The sequence below is a fragment of the Equus caballus genome, chromosome 11, assembly GCF_041296265.1.
Source record: "Equus caballus isolate H_3958 breed thoroughbred chromosome 11, TB-T2T, whole genome shotgun sequence".
Lineage (NCBI taxonomy): Eukaryota > Metazoa > Chordata > Mammalia > Perissodactyla > Equidae > Equus > Equus caballus.
The window spans coordinates 19,834,715-19,851,611 of NC_091694.1; the positions used below are offsets into that span (position 1 = coordinate 19,834,715).

Here is a 16,897-nt window from a genome sequence, read left to right on the forward strand (position 1 = left end):
TAAGGAACTGATTCAGGCTGTCTGGAAGGCTTCCAGGAGGAGATGGGCATTAAATACGAGACTTAAAGACTATTTCAGCAGAGAGGAAAGGGAAATTTATTTTCATTTACCCAAGATGATCGCATGGAATGAGCCCTAAACAGGTGTTCTAGTCCCAGTTCTGATTGACCAGCTGAAAGAACTTACGGGTATCATCTTCTCTGAACCCCTGCTGCCTCATCTGTAGAGTGATTTTGAAAGCAGCCCCTACTGGCCTGGGATTTGTCCAGTCTCTTGTATTTATCACAAACAGGAAGCAAAATCAGGCTGTCCTCAAAGATCGCATAGACTGTAGACCCAGAGAATTGTCTCAGAAAAAAGGCCTGGGGGATTTTATGTCCTGTGTGTCCCCATGGCTGCAGCCGAAGCAGACCAGCTCCCGTCAAGTGCTTGTCTTAGTCACAGCTGCCTGCCTGGCACCCAGCATTGTATCTGGCACAATAAATGTTTACTGAATAAAGTGAACGAATGAGGTGACAGAGACTATGACAGCTTTTTGGCTAGAACTGAAACCAGTCCTGCCCCCAGATCATCAGATCCCTTGAAGGTTTTGCTCCCTAATACACTATATGTGCTCTCAGGATAAGAGGAAAGATGGCTGAGAGGGAGCTATGCTTTCAGAGGTCTACGCTGGGGCCTCTGGTTTCTGCTGCAATCAACAGAAAGTGGGTCACAGAACAGCTCTACAGAGCACAGACCCTTGAGGAAAAGCCTTGATTCCGTGCCAACTTACATCTATTGTGTACCTACTGTGTATCAATTGTCACACAGCTTTAATTCATTTAATTGTGGCCTCAAAAGGCTGTACAGGAGAATGCGGAGGGTTGGGGGCTGTAAGCCTCACCGTGCTGACTGTGACCTCAGCAGAGTCACCGCCCCTCTCTGAGTTTTCATTTTCGATCTCTGTAAAATGGAAACAATAGAACCACTTCGCCAGGTTATGGGAATGAAATGAGCACGTGGAAGCAGAGCGCTTCATAAATGCTAGTTATAATTGTTCCTCTGGGCACCCAAGTCCGCTCGCCTTCCCCCAGGGCGCACACACAGACATGTTCACACTCCCACGTACGAGCAGAAGCAGAGACGTGTGCAGACGCCAGCTGGAGGAGCTCGCCGAGCCTCAGACCCCGGGCCACCTCCAAGCCCCGCAGAGAAGCCGTCGGGTCCCCGGCTTCGCTCCTTTTCTCTCAGCTCTTATGAATGAACTCCGGCCGCGAGTTTATTTTTTTATGAATGGGAGCGCAGACAGTGAATGAAGCCGGGAGCCAGCCCCTGTGTTCTGATTGGCCCTCGTGGCTGGGAAACTCCGCCCCCCGGCTCAGCCGGGCGAGTCTCCGGATTGGCGGGCGTGCCGGCCCTGGGGTTTCATTCACAAAAGTCAATGAAACAAAGGGAAAGGGGTGGGAGGGAGAGAGAGCCGAGGCCGAGGCTAAGGAAATGCACCAATCAGCGGGTCCCCCGGGCTCACAACTGTCGGCGACGCCGGGAAAACAAGCCGGTGAGCGGGGAACCCGGGGCCGGGGCCGCCTCTCTCCACCCTAGCCCCGCGGTCCTCGGTGCGGCCCCGGAGTATGCTCGGGAGCCCCCGCGACTCCAGCACAGACGCCCCGGCCTCAGGTGAGGCTGCGGGAGGGGGAGGGAGGGAGAGTGTCCGTGATTCCCCTCACGCCCCCAACAAACACCACATTCTCACCACCGCCTCCGCAGATTCCAGGGTGGGGGTGGGAGGCGCTGGGATTCAGGGTTGGAGGGGGCGCAGGAGTTGTGGGCGTGCGAATGGTGCGCGCCTCGCCTGCTCCTCCGCGCGCGAGCACGCGAGCGCGCTCGCGCATGCACACACACACACACACACACACACACACACACACACGTCTTATGTAACCGAGCCTGGTCATAGCAGGGCTGCAGAAAGCAGCCGAAACGGCAAGTCCGGTTCCCAGAAGCAGGTGGGACCTCCTTTGGCGGGAGGGGAGTGGCGGCGGCGCTCAGCTCCGCAGGCGGAAATCTCCCCATCGCCGAGTGAGTCGGAGAAGTTTTGCCGTCGGACCCATTGCCTCGGGACTGCCCTCTCCCTGCCGCCCTTACCCGCCCCCACCCCGCTGCCTTCCCAAGACAGTCTGCGAACGCAGCCCCACCCCCCCACCCCCAGGTCTCTGCCCCCGCGCGGGGCCCGGGCCGTGCGGCCGGAGGGAGCGGCCGGATGGAGCGGAGGATGAAAGGCGGATACTTGGACCAGCAAGTGCCCTACACCTTCTGCAGCGTGAGCGGCGCGCCGGCCTCCACGCCCGCCCCCGCCCTCATCCCGCTCCTCCCCGCCCCACAGCCCCGTACCCGCGGCCCCAGAGGGCTCCAGAGCTGGCCGGCCCCTTAGTCACCCCGGGACCCCAGCCCCGCCCCCCGGACCTGGCGGCCTCAGGGTGACTCGGGGGCATTCTTCCCCTGCCCGGCAGAAATCGTCCGGAAATGGGAGCTTGCGCGAAGCGCTGATGGTCCCGCAGGGGAAGCTCATGGACCCAGGCTCCCTGCCACCCCCCGACTCTGAAGGTAAAGAGCCGGAGAGACAAACTGCGACCCTCCTCCCCACCACGCACAACCCGAGAGCCGACCCTGGAGCCCTCACCCTTTCTCAAAATGGCTTGCCCTCCAAGGGACTCCGATCATTCTCCGCGCCTAACCCCCAAGGCGGGGGTCACCGGGCTCACTAGGGCTCCCTCTCTCTCACCATCACCTTCACCTCACCTTCTCCAATTCCATTATTCACCCCTCAGATCTCTTCCAGGATCTAAGTCACTTCCAGGAGACGTGGCTCACTGAAGGTGAGTAGTTTCTCCTATCGGGGTGGGGGTGCTCTCTGACCCGGTGTTACAACTTAGCCCACTTCCTCTCTCCCTGGCCTCTAGGAGCTCTCCAAGGCCCCCTCCCTAAGTCCTCTGCCTCTCGGCTCTCCCCAGCACCCAGAGTGGACACTTATATTGATATTTATTTTCTCTGCCCTGAGCTAGGCTGGTGTGACTAGGCCTGGGGATGAATCAGACCATTGTGTGGGGTATTTGCTTATTTGAATGGAACTTGGCCCCAGGCCCGTTTTCCTGGTTGAAATTTTCACTTGCAAGGTTTGTTTGGCAGCGGTGCCGAGGTGTGTGTTGGGGTCTGGGGGGGGGAGTTGAGGGACAGGAGGATGAGGAGAAGGAGCAGTTAATTTGTTACCTATCTTACAGAGTTGCCAAAACATTGGTTTTTACTCCCTTGGTTTCTCTTCTTTCCAACTCCCAGCACCAAACAATTTACTGTCTGAGCCAAAAGAACAATAAAAGTTTAAATAATTTCCTTTTGCAAAACTTTGGCAAAGAGGGCCCAGGGCTTTCCCCCCAAGTAGCCTTGATTGTAGTTCTGACGGCAACTGGTCCTCCCTCCTTCTTTCCTCCTGAATTCCTCGGCCCCGGGCAAATTCCTCCTCCTGGGTGCTGGGAGGTTAGCTGCAAGCTGGCTGGGGTGGGGTGGGGTTAGTAGCTGGACCTTGGCTGGCTGGGGAGTGTGTTCTGGGCATCTCCTGGTGGGATTCATTGCGTGTTTTGGTGGGGCCTGAGGGTGTCGCTGGCGGGGCTGCAGGTAGGAGGCCAATGGTGTTTAGACAGTCTCTGAGAGGGAAGGGTTAACACCCCCATCTTACAGACCCTTTATTTATTTTAACACTCTGAAAACCAAGAAACCACAATATTAGGAACACCTTTTTGAGGGCTTTTTCTCTTCCTTAGGATCTCCCCATCCCTCCACCTGGGTATCTTTGGTGATTTTTTTAAGCTCAAACCCAGCTCCTCTGGAACCCTCTATAAAAGCTTGGGGTAGAAGGGAAACACCCCTGACTAGGTCCTTGGAGTGGAACTAGGTCCATCTGGACCACTGTGGTATCTCAAAAATATGTATGTTAACAGGACGACTATTTAGCATAGAGCAGGCACTTGAGACATTTTGTGGAATTCATGGCTGGACAGCTGCATGGGCGCTGGAGAGGTCTCGGGGTTCTGGGTATTTTGCACATCTTCCCCAACTCTGCAAGCCCTGCGTGCCCAGCTCTGAGTTACAAGCAGAGCTATGCCCAGTCTGCCCATCCTCCTCCTGAGGTTCCGGAGCTGGGCTGGAGCTGAAGAACGCAGAGGTGTCAGTTTCCAGGGTCTCTCAAAGACTTCCTTTCCCAACGCCTGATTTCCTTCTGGCTCGCCAAGCTCCTTGTCTGTCAGCTGAGGGTCCCTGTGCTCCCGACATCAGGCAGTTCGTGGGGCTGTGATCTAGGGGTAGGCTCAGAGGCTGGCGTTTTGGCAGCAGCTGGTCCATTTGTGCCTGGGTTTGGAATGGGAAGGGGAGGAAAACGTTCTCCTCTCTCAACCTTGGAAGCCCCACCCCTTGGCAGTGGGCGTCTAGAGATTGTATGTGTGTCTATCTGCATGTGTCGGTGTGACAGTGAGAGAGTGTGTGTGTGTGTGTATGTGTTTCATGCTGCTGCCCTGGGAGCCCCTGTACATTTAAATCCAGTGGGTGGGGAGGTGGGGGTGGGGATCGCAAGGCAGAGGGGGGTGCCTGGGATCTTCTTGGTTCCCTCTCCTTCCTTCTGAGGGAGCAGCTCAGGTTCCCGGCTGGCGATGGATGGCCAGGCCTGAGGGGGGGATGCTGAGGCCGCTCGCTCCTTCTCACTCTCTCTGCGGAGACAGATGCAGCTGCCGGGGCCCTGTCCCCCTGCACCATCCCAGCACCACCCCAGCCTCCTCTCCTGCCTCTTCCCACCAGGTCAGTGACCCCTGCAGCCTAGGGGGAGCTTTGGGGTGGCAGGGAGGGACTAGCTCCTTTGGAAACTTGCCAGTGGTGGGGTGCGTCAGTCGGAATGGGGGTCGGAGCCCGACCTCCTCCCTCAGCTTGATTTCTTCCTAAAGCCCCAATTTGGAGAGAAGCAGCGGATCCTTGTAGTGTGGGTGGGGCTGTGAAGAATTCGGGGGATGCCCAAGTTGGATCTGGGCAGATGTGGTTGCGGTTGTGGGTTCAGAGTCCGGTGTCCTGGGCATCACTGGGGTGAGTGTGAGTGGTGCTGTGTAAAGGCAACTTAGACATCTTTGGGGTTGGGGTTTTTCTAGACAGAGTTGGGGGGATGAAGTGAGGCCGAGAGAGCATGTCTGATTAAGGGGTGCCCGGGATCCGTTGAGTTACTGAACAGAGGATCAGGCTACGGGAGGGAAACCCAGGTTCAGGCAGACAGAACCCATGCTGTGCCTGCTTTTGGTAAAAGATGTGCTGCTTCTGGGCGCGGGTTCTTTTCCCGGCTTGCTGGAAGTCCCCAGGAACGTTCGGGGACAATGACTTTGGTCTATTTGGTAGAAAGGAACATTGACTCTGCACCATGTATGTCCTTTGTGTGAGGCTGGAGTCCATAACCTGGGGTCTGTGGATTGCTAGCAGCTCTAGATAGGTTGCAGGGGTCCCTGAGTCCTCTGATATCGTGTATAAAATTGTTGGGGGTGCACCATCCACAAAGGAATACAGATTTTTCTAGGAGGAGAATGATCCATAGCTTTTATGAGATTCTCAAAGGGGTGTGTCTGTGCTCCCCTTTTCATAAGAATCACTGCTCCCAAATCCCCATCCAAGGTTTCCAGTCCCCTTGCCCTTTGATTTTCCCCCATGATATTTATAAGTCCGAAAAGGGACCCCGTGTGTGAAGGGTGTGCATGGAGGCTGTGTTTCACTCGTGTGCTGCCGTGAAATTAAAAGCAATTAACGTGTGTGTGAATTCATGTGTATGCACACTGGTGCCTCAGCACATCTGTGGGAAGGGATGAGGTTAATTCCCTCCCCCAGTCTTTCTTAGCTACAATGCCTCCTTCTACATCTTTCTGTCTCCTCCCCTTCCAGAAGGCTCTTGGGGACGAATGTCCCCTCCATAGATAGAGAACTGGTTCCTTCCAGTACAGAGGCTGCAGGGTGGGGGCTGGGTAAGGGTGAGCGCTGAGCCCAGTGGTGACACAATGGAGCAGAAGCTCCGGAGGATGCCTTCCCTCTCTCCCTATCTCCACTAGGACTTTTTAAGAGGCCCCTTACCCTGTGATTGGATCCTAGGAAGGGGACAAGGCGATGGGGCATATATGGTGTAGGTGGGCGGCTAACCTGAGGTGGGCCTAGCTGCTTGGCTGTTTGAACCTCCCAGTTCTCCTGGAGCCCAGCTTGGAGGGCCCCCAAGTCCCTCCTCTTCTGCTGACTCCCCTGTTGGAGGGATGTTCCTTAAAATTCTCTCTCTCTAGGGATTATGCTGGTTTGGCACTTTTCCCATCCCCTCCTTAATCATCAGCCATGTCCCCAGGGAGATAAACTTCACCTTACTGCCAGGATAGATTTGGGGGCAGACCCTGGCACACTGGCTTGGCAGCCAAAACTCAGCCAAGTCAACAAACAAATAGAGTGGCGTACACTCAAGACCAAACATGGTAATTAGAAATTCTCCTGCTCTCCAGGAACACAAGGCTCAGTGTCACTGTTCCTATTTCTATCCTTTTTGACAGTCTCTGAGCGACTGAGGCGTTGTCCTGCCCTTTTGGGAGAAGCCAGTGTTCTGGGGAGGGGCCAAGCAGGACTCAGATTCACACCATAGCCCATTTTTGCTTTTGCTGATCTCTCTTGGCCCTAGGAACAGGATGGCACCACCTCTTTTGGGGTGTGATCTGTGTGCTGGGGGTGGCCATCCCTGGGACTGCGGGGGAGGAAGGGTTCTGGTCAAACCTTCAGGCCTGAGGCGGGAGGAAAGGCAAGAGGACCCCTAGGGCTCTCCAGCATCATGTGAACTGGCCTGTGACGCCAGCAGGAGATGCCCCCAGCCCATTACCTCAGTGGAAACTGGTGATTAATGAAGCCCCAGAGGGGGCCCAGCCTGCGTCAGCCTCCCCCGTGTTCTGCACCCCTCTACCCTCGGGACCTTCCGTGCCTAGGCAGCAGGGAGGGAAATGTTGTTCATCCTGTTCCCGCCACCCTCATCCTGCCACCTTTGGGGGTGTCACCTGTGGTGTGGCCAGAAACCACACCAGCATGAGCCTGGGGCTTGGCCCCTGGGCAGCTGAGCAGGTTTTGCTTCCTTCTCTTTATCCAGTGTTTCCCAAACCCGCCTATTCCTAAGCGCCACTAGAGGCACTGGTTAAAAATACAGACTCCTGGGCCCCACCCAAGGCCTATGGAATGGGACTCTCGGGGGAGGGGGCTGGGTACTTTTCACAATGCCCCAGAGGAATGGCTGCCTTTGTCCCTTGTGCTCCTGAAAAGATGTGTGCTGCCTGTGTGTGTGTTTGTTTTTGCCAAGGGATTTCAGGTCCTACTGATTTATTTGATCACTTTAGGATTGTTTTATGCTGACTTTTCATAAGTTCTTTAGCTGCTGGGGCTCCTGATTCTTAAAACCCTTCAGCCCAATCCTCTGTCAAGAATCACCTATCTGTAAACATCTATTTAAAAGCACTTGGCACCTCTGATATTTAAAGCAAGTTGAAAGCAATTGATCACAGTCAAAAGTGTCCCTTGTGAGGCGTGCCTTCTCCAGAGGCCCTGCCTCTGATGGTACCTGGCTCCAGGAGGGGGGCCCTGGTGGGGGAGGTGGGGGAGCTGGTTGGTGAGGATCTCTTCAGTTCTTGCTCCCAGACCCACAATGCTGGCTCCCACCAGCCTGAGGACAGGGGTCTTTGTATGTTTATTCACATAGTCAACAAATAATGCATCAAGTGTCTGAGCCAGACCCTCTTCCGGGTACTGGGAGATCAGATGAACAAAACAGATAAAACCTCTGCCCTCAAGGAGCTCAACTTCCTGGTCCAGAGATGGACAAAAACATGTAGACATAAATTCATAAGATAAGTTCAGGTAGCCACATGTGCTAGGGAAAAAATAAAACAGATGCCGTAGAGAGCCGGGAGGGACTGCTTTGTTTTGGGTGCTCAGAGGAGGCCTCCGAGGAGGTGACAAAGGGAGCTAAGACTTCAATGGCTGGAAAAAACAGGCAGGCAAGGATTGGGGGAAGAGGGATCAAGTCGATCGTGTTTGAGGACTCGAAAGGAGACCAGAGCTCTGGAAAGTAAGGGGCAAGAAGAGGCAGGTCAGAGAGGTGAGCGTTTCCAGACCATGTGGGGCCTTGGAGGCCGAGGGGAAGAGTTTGGGGTTCATGCTGGAAGCAGGGAGAGAAGCGATTCGATTTCTGTTGTACAAAGATCTCTGCCAGCTGTGTGGAGAACGACCGAGGGCAGGTGACCATGGAAGGAGGCAGTTCTGACAAGAGTCTGTGGCTGAAATCCAAGGCAGAAACTCTGGAGCCTCAGCCTGGGAGGGAAGCAGTAGAGATGGGTGTGCACCTGTATCGGCTAAGAGGAGCGGAGGTGTTCTCCAGCCGTCTCCTCGTATCCTTCCCGCTTACCAGCCCTCCTCCACTCTCTGGTCATTTCATCCATCAGTTTCCCCACTGTCCAATCTGACAGCAGTCTCCAGGGAAAAGAGACCCATCTCCTGGGGTTCCTTCGCCTCACCTTAGAGCCATTCTCTTCCTGGACGATCAGGAAGTTCCTCTTGGTGTCTACCCTTGCCCTTCCTGCTGTGATCTCTTTATTCCCAAGAGAGGGGCAAGAGTGGGCAAAGGCTCTGGGGTCAGGGGAAGTACTCAGTCGCGTACTCACCTGAAGTTGGTATGGCCAGGATAAGAACTAGGAATCGAAGCCCGGATATCCAGGTTGAAGGTCACAGATGAGCTGATGTTCTATTTTAGTTTTGCTGCGTAATCCCCAAACCCCACTCCGCCCACACTGGCACCCTGGGAGTGCTCCTCAGACCTCCAAGCTTGGGAAGCCCTCCTCTCTCCTAGCTGCACATCAAAGGAATGAGGCATCTTGGCCTGCCAGTGTCCCCAGCCTCCTCCTCTCCCATTGCCATGCTCTTTTGCCATCCTCTTTTAGCCTCTTTTTTTTTTTTAAAGATTGGCACCTGAGATAACATCTGTTGCCAATCTTTTTTTTTCCTTCTTTCCCTTCTTCTTCTCCCCAAATCCCCCCAGTACATAGTTGTATATTCTAGTTGTAGGTCCTTCTGGTTGTGGCATGTGGGATGCCGCCTCAGCATGGCTTGATGAGCGGTGCCACGTCTGCTCCCAGGAGCCAAACCAGCGAAACCCTGGGCCGCTGAGGCAGAGCACGCAAACTTAACCACTCGGCCACAGGGCCGGCCCCTAGCCTCTCTTGAACTACCCTCTTAACTCCATTCCGTCTCCTTTCCCAGGCTCTAGATTTCTAGATTTCACCTGGGAGTTGTATAAAATGCAGATTCCTGGGCCCAGGCCAGATGCAGAATCTCCCCCTGTGATTCTGAGTCCACAGGATCTCACTCCTCGTAATGCCTGCCCATCCTGGATGACTGCTGTGGCTTTGAGGGTGTTTTGTAAACTCTGAGGGGCAGGGCTGTCTTCCCTTCAGGAAAATGGAGAGAAAAGACAAAGCATCTAGGAAAAGACTGGAATCTGCTCTGACAGGTTCTGGGAACTTGAGCCTTCCCTCCAGGGTCTTAATGGAGCCCAGAGATGGAGGGCACTAGGACCTGGGGTGGAGTTGCCTTCAGTCCTAGGAAGGCTGGTTTCCCCTCGGGCTGGTGCTAATCTGCAGAGCTGCAATACTGGTGTCTCCCAGGGGCTGCCACTGGGCTCCCACCCCAGACTTACCTCTGACCTCTCTCTCTCTCTCTGCAGCTCAGGTACCAGACAGTGATGAGCAGTTTGTTCCTGATTTCCATTCAGAAAACTGTGAGTAGAGGGCCCTGGGTAGAGGGAATGGGAAGTGGGGGAGGGTAGGAAATGAGTCCTGGGGATGGAGAACCACCAAAGATCAACTTGTTCTCTCCTAAAGAAAAGAGTGAAGGGCAGGGCTCCCCGTTATCGGGTTTGGACTCAAAGACCAAGGCAGTAACTGGAAGATGAAGACCTTGGTTCAAATTGGGGCTTGCTCCGTCCTACCTGTGTGACCTTGGAGCAGACACTTCATCTCTCTGTTCCTCCATTTCCTTATTTCTGAAACGAGAGGCTTGAAGCAGTTAGCAGAGTCCAGTTCTCCCATTCTAAGTTACTTTCCTGCAACTGGGGGCAGTTTTGCCTCCCAGGAGACATGTGGCAATGTCTGTAGACATTTTTGGTTGTCACAACTGAGGGTGGGGTGCTACTCGCTTCTAGTGAGTAGAGGCCAGGGATGCTGCTAAACATCCTACAATGCTCAGGACAGCCCCGACAACAAAGAGTTATCTGGCCCAAATGTCAGTAGTGCTACTGTTGAGGAACTCTGCTTCAGTGTCAGAGACTTTGCTCTCAACAGTCTTCAGCAATGAAATGAAACAGGACACAATCGAAAACAGCCTATAACAGAACAGTTGATTGCAGGCATTTGACTCAACTACAGTCTGACAGAATCTCACACTCGCCCAACTTAGAACCAACTCTTTGCTGCTCAGCCTGGTGGCTGGAGTTTTGTGGACCCAGCAGGGGCCACAGGAAAGGCCAACGTTCTTTACAGATAATTAGGAGCATATGTATAATGTTAGTCAGCTGAAATGCAATTGGGCTAATATACAGCCTTAACCAGAAAAAGAAAGATTCTTTATAGCCCCAAATAAGAAAATATTGCTCTCCCTTGGAATTTCCTAGGGCACTCAGGAAAACCACAGGCCCTAGCTTGGAGGTTCTCTCTCCTACAAAGGTCTTTTTTGGGTTTGGGGTTGCATTAAATGTTGAACTTTAGACAGTTTCTTTGGTTAAAATTGGGCATTCATGGGACTGGCCCGGTGGCACAACAGTTAAGTGCGCATGTTCTCCTTCCGCAGCCCGGGGTTCACTAGTTCAGATCCTGGGTGCGAACATGGCGCTGCTTAGCAAGCCAGGCTGTGGTAGGCATCCCATATATAAAGTAGAGGAAATGGGCATGGATATTAGCTCAGGGCCAGTCTTCCTCAGCAAAAAGAGGAGGATTGGCAGCAGTAACTCAGGGCTAATCTTCCAAAAAAAAAATTGGACATTCACCTGACATAATGTAAATAGCCAAACTGCTCTTAAAAAGTGTCTGACTAAATTCTCTGAAAGCTGAGACCCAGAGAGGGGATGAGGCTGCACGGGTTACAGCTGGTCCTCCAAGAGCGGAAGGTGTCGGGACCTCTTCCTGCCACTTCTGTGACGCTCTCTGGCCTTGCTCTGCCTCCCCCTACCCCCGCAGTAGCTTTCCACAGCCCCACCACCAGGATCAAGAAGGAGCCCCAGAGTCCCCGCACAGACCCGGCCCTGTCCTGTAGCAGGAAGCCGCCACTTCCCTACCACCATGGCGAGCAGTGCCTTTATTCCAGGTGAGCCCCAGCCCGGTCCTGGCGAAGGGTAGGACGTCAGGAGGGTGTCAGGAGGAGGGAGGCACCATGAGCAGAGGTGGCAGTTGAGGTGCAAGTTAGACGACAGAGAGGATTTCCGAGCTGTAAGTGAGGGAAGGAGCTATACAGCTCAGGATTTCCTGTGAGTAGCCAGAATCAAAAACGCAGCAGAGGGCTCAAAGGACATGTGTAAGGCTGGGGCAGTCTGTTTCCACTGGAGAAGCCACTGTCTAACCCAGCCCAGTTGCTCTGGACTGGGGAGAGGTGTTCTCAAGATTACATCCAGCTTCAGGATTAATGAAAGGAGAAAAAGAGTTTGCTTGGGGCTGAGTCCAGCTTATGCATTCCTTTCCCGGCCCTCGACTCTTCCTTCTCCCCTAATCCCTGTGACCTCACTTCCCTGGGGATGAAGGGTTCAGAGATGCTCGCTCAGCTTCTCTGCCTCCTCACCCCTGTCTCCCCTCAACTCCAGTGCCTATGACCCCCCTAGACAAATCGCCATCAAGTCCCCCGCCCCCGGTGCCCCTGGACAGTCGCCCCTGCAGCCCTTTTCCCGGGCAGAACAACGGAGTTTCCTGAGATCCTCTGGCACCTCCCAGCCCCACCCTGGCCATGGGTACCTCGGGGAGCAGAGGTAAGGAGACCCACAGAACCTGTGGGCCCAGCGCCCACCGGTTTTTCCTCAATCCTGGAGTGTTCTCCATCTGCCCTTAAGAGAACTGGCGTGGGGGGAGGTAGGGAGGAAGGGATATTGACAGAGACCTCCATGCTAGAGCCCACTCTGCCAGCTCAGGGGGTGGCAGGCACAAAGCAGGGCTTAATTTAATAATTTCTTCTCTTCTCCATCCAACCACATGCAGCTCCGTCTTCCAGCAGCCCTTGGATATTTGCCACTCGTTCACATCTTCTCAGGGAGGGGGCCGGGAATCCCTCCCAGCCCCCTACCAACACCAGCTATCGGAGCCCTGTCCACCCTATCCCCCGCAGAGCTTCAAGCAGGAATACCTTGACCCCCTGTATGAACAGGCGGGCCAGCCGGCAGTGGGCCAGGGTGGGGTCAATGGTCACAGGTACCCAGGGGTGGGGGTGGTGATCAAACAGGAGCAGACGGACTTCGCCTACGATTCAGGTAAGAAATGCTCCCGGGAGTGGGTGGAGGAGTTTGGGTGGGATTGCCGGGTGGCATGGCATGTGACCAAACCCAGAATGTCTTCCCACAAGTTTTTTACCTTCCCATCCGTTTACCAGTTCATATGTCCAAACCACTCGTTCACCTTTTTTTTCACAGATTCAAAACAAATGTCATTTTTCAATCGGTAAACTTATATTCAGAAAAAAAAGATAAGTTGGTTGTAGGTCCTTGCCCTCAGGTAGCTTGTGACTTAGTAGGAAAGTTAAGGCATTTCTATTTCTATTTAGCAAGTGTATGGGGTTTTAATTAACTACTGAGACCAAAGGACGGTGCCAGGAACATGAGGATGTGTCATTCATTCCTGTCTCCACAGAAAATCAAAAATACAGCAGGATTTGAATGAAGAGAAACATGAACTTGAAACTAGCCGGGCTCATAGTTCCCAATTGGAACACGGGGTTAATATGTGTTTCCACATCCTGTCAAGCCTCCAGGTTGAGGGATGGCGCACCATCCCAGCCAGACCTGGGTACCAGAAGTAGGGGCTTCTTTCAATTCTAGTTTCACCTGACTGTTGACAGCAATGAGATGCACTGAGCATATTTGTAAAGAGCTTTGGGTCAAAGCCTCAAGGTTTGAGGGAGGGCCATTCTCATTTAGGAAGTGCCCAGAAAACCTTGGCTTCTGTTACGTTGTTACCATCCCCAAACTTGAGTTTAACTGCAAACTTGCATGAGAAAAATAAATTCAGAGATTCGAGCTAGCTAGAGCTTTCGAATTTCCCTGTTCCTGGGACCCAGTCTTTCAGGGGCAGGGGGAGTGAATCACAAACCCCCAGACTGCCCGAGAGAGAACCAGAAGGGTGCGTCTCTCCTCAAACCCCAGGCAAAAGCCTCAGCCTGCCTGGCAGTGAGATGGAGGAAGGAGGAGGGAGACGCTCTTGCCGCTGACCTTCAAAGGATGTAGACCGGAGGGGATCCTGTTACATGCCCTTGAACTCCTGCCCCTCCCCCTTCAGCTTCCTCTGAATGGAGTCAGGAATTCCATTCACAAAATGGAGGCATGAATGAGCCCACCCTCCCCGCCTCCTCCCGGAGGTGTCGGGTTTCACCGTCTCCTCATTCATCGGTGGGAGGGGCGGGGGTAGGGCGAGAAGGGGCTGGAACTTGAATGGGTGGCTTCACACGACCGCCTCCAGGTGGAGTGGGGAGGTTTCAATCCTATGGAATGGAATGTGCTTTACTGACAGACCTGAAAAAACCCGGCCCAGTGCTCACTGCCTCTTCCCCAGATAGAGACACACGCAGTCCCTCTCTCGGTCCCCTCACCAACCCCTCTCCTCCCTCTCCCCTCTCCCTCACGCACTGGGCTGGGAACCTGACCTGCTGACCGGACGTGCACCATTCCAAGGGAGTCTTAGGCATGGACACTGTACCCTTTCCCCGGAGGTTCATCCCCACCCCCCCTCCTCCCCCTAAACTCACAGGAAACAGCTGCTCCCTGGAATCTTGTGCCTTGTGGAAAGCGTTGCCCAGTCCCAGCTGCTGCCATCCGTGCCCTGGAGCTGAGGAGTTCAGGCCTGGCACTCCCTCAGGGCAAACTTCCCCTGGGATTTGGTGGTGGGCAGGCAGCTGAGAAGAGAACCAGCAGGCAGGCTGGCAGGAAGACGATCTTGAACGTGTGTGGGACTGCTGCCTCCACCCAAACCCAGCCACCTGTAACATCACGCTTTCTTCTTTCTCCCCTGGCAGACGTCCCTGGGTGTGCGTCAATGTACCTTCACACAGAGGGTTTCTCTGGGCCCTCTCCAGGTGATGGGACCATGGGTAAGGCAGCCCCCTTCTCCCTGCGAAGCCCTCCAAGTTGGAGGAGCGAGTCCTGGCCAGGAGTCTCTCTGGGGTCTCATCAGTGAACCCCCAGATCTGAGTGACCCCCAACTTCTTCCTCAAGGTTATGGCTATGAGAAACCTCTGCGACCATTCCCAGATGATGTCTGCATCGTCCCTGAGAAGTTTGAAGGTTGGAGAAGTGACTGTTCATGAGAGGGTTGGGGTCTTACCCATGTCCTCTGATTATGCCCACTCAGGAATCACATTGTTTCATGAGACAGGGCCTGGAGAGACCCCTGGGGGAAAAGGAGGGGGTTGCTGGGGGGACTAAAAGGCACAAGACCTACACCTCCTATTCCCTGTGTTCCCCAGGAGACATCAAGCAGGAAGGGGTTGGAGCATTCCGGGAGGGACCGCCCTACCAGCGCCGGGGTGCCTTGCAGCTGTGGCAGTTTCTGGTGGCCCTGCTGGATGACCCAACAAATGCCCACTTCATTGCCTGGACCGGCCGGGGGATGGAGTTCAAACTAATTGAGCCTGAGGAGGTGGGCCTCTCAGATGTCCCTACCTCTCCCCCTAACAGCTTTGGGGCCCAGAGACGAGAACTGGGGAACTGGTGGCACGTACCTTGACCATCATCATTACCTAACCTGAATTCTTGCCAAACCTGGGTCTGTGGGCTGGTGCTTAGTTGCAGGGCCAGCTTAGCATTTTCCACCAAGAATCTCAAGTGCTCTTTCTGACCTGCCCCCCATTTTCCCTCTGCTGAGCTAGCACTGCCATCCCAAAATTCTGTCTCCTGTTCCCAGGTTGCCAGGCTCTGGGGCATCCAGAAGAACCGGCCAGCCATGAACTACGACAAACTGAGCCGCTCACTCCGATACTATTATGAGAAAGGCATCATGCAGAAGGTCAGGGGCTAAGGGTCCAGGGCAAGAGGCAGGGAAGCGGCTGTGGGACGGTGATGGGGGCAGGGGTCAGGAAAGCATTTCTCATCACGTTTGTAGGAGCAGATAATGAATCTGAGTCAGAGGAGACTAGAAGCTATGGACAATCCCAAGATTTCCCTCTCCCAAAAAAGTGCTAAACAGTAACTGAGAAGCCCAAAGCATAAAGAGCTTGAGAGTAGAGGTGAACAAGAACTGTGAAGGGAATCGGCTTCTTAGAGCAACCAGCAGGGGAGAGAAATGTGCCCATGCACCTGCCTGGACTTGGAGAAGTCTGCATTCCCCATCGCTACACTGACCTGGAGGCAGAGCCAGGCTGACCTGGCCCCTCTCTTCCCACAGGTGGCTGGCGAGCGTTACGTGTACAAGTTCGTTTGCGAGCCTGAGGCCCTCTTCTCTCTGGCCTTCCCGGACAATCAGCGTCCAGCTCTCAAGGCTGAGTTTGACCGGCCAGTCAGTGAGGAGGACACAGTCCCTTTGTCCCACTTGGACGAGAGCCCCGCCTACCTCCCAGAGCTGGCTGGCCCTGCCCAGCCCTTTGGCCCCAAGGGTGGCTACTCTTACTAGCCCCCAGCAGCTGCTCCCCTGCCACCGGTGGGTGCTGTCCTGTGTACATATAGATGAATTTGGTGTTGGGGAAACTCTCACTCTGAAACCCATAGGTGTCTCTGGGGCAGCTCCCCACTGGCCCCTCAGTTGTCCTGGCGCAGACTCTGAGCTGCTCACCAGAGCGCATGGGAAGAAAAGGTGGAGTCCCGGAGACTCGTGGGGGTTTCGCCTCCGGTCTCCTCTTAGGTCCTACTTACAAGCCCAAGCTCCACTCCCTCTCCCCCATCACAGAGAACAAGTTTGTTCTGTTCTGGGGGACAGAGAAGGAGCTTCCCCACTTTATCCTGGCGGGGAGGGGTGCATTGAGCTCCCCAGATCTCCCACTACAGGGAGACAGAAGCCTGGATCCTGCACTCCGCTCCAAGCTGTGGCCCTGGAGGGTCCTGCTTGTCAGTTCTTGGTGCTCTGTGTTCCCAGAGGCAGGGGAAGGCTGGAGGAGGGAACCTGGGCTGGGGTGGGGGTTGCTGGGTGGAGGCGGGGAGGGCTGGGCTCCTGCTCCAAGGGCCCCTCGTCTCTCCTCTGCAGTTTCCTAAGCCCAGGCCTGGCATTTCACCTCCGCCTCCACGTCTGCCAGACCCTAATAAAGGCCCCTGCTTCTCCTGTTAGTGCTCCCGTGTCCTCTTTGCCGCCATGAGAGAAGGACCTGGGGTTGGAAAGAGCTTGGCCTTGGGGCAGATGACTGGAGTTTTGGGGCCTGACTCTGACACTTAACTTCCCCTATGGGTTTGGGAAAAGACAGTTCACCTCTGACTTTTCCCCTGAAAAATGGGCTCAACAATGCCTGCTCTCTCCCAGTCCCGGGATTATTTTGTGACGATCACTAAATAATGGATGAAAGGTACTTTGTAATGTGGCCTGGTGCCCCTTGGCCAACTGCAGCATGGCTCCTGCAGACATCTCCCTGCTTGGGGGCGCAGGTAAGGCTCTGAGCTTCGAGGGCCTCC

The 16,897-nt window shown here is 54.6% G+C and overlaps 1 protein-coding gene across 15 annotated transcripts; it reads left to right on the forward strand.

Moving 5' to 3' along the window:
- The first annotated feature begins 1,418 nt into the window (after positions 1-1,418).
- ETV4 (ETS variant transcription factor 4) lies at positions 1,419-16,558 on the forward strand. 15 transcript variants are annotated; one of them, XM_070226142.1, is made up of 13 exons: positions 1,419-1,537; positions 2,189-2,299; positions 2,490-2,583; positions 2,808-2,855; positions 9,785-9,838; positions 11,292-11,418; positions 11,909-12,070; positions 12,297-12,565; positions 14,320-14,394; positions 14,519-14,587; positions 14,770-14,942; positions 15,207-15,308; positions 15,687-16,558. In XM_070226142.1, the coding sequence occupies exons 1-13, from the start codon at positions 1,421-1,423 to the stop codon at positions 15,909-15,911; spliced, it is 1,626 nt and encodes a 541-aa protein (XP_070082243.1). In that variant the 5' UTR covers positions 1,419-1,420; the 3' UTR covers positions 15,912-16,558. The 15 variants fall into 15 exon arrangements, with proteins under 15 accessions (XP_070082243.1, XP_014595403.2, XP_023508231.1 ...); XM_014739917.3 differs by having other exon boundaries at positions 1,420-1,656; positions 11,927-12,070; XM_023652463.2 differs by having other exon boundaries at positions 1,431-1,656.
- Positions 16,559-16,897: the final 339 nt, after the last annotated feature.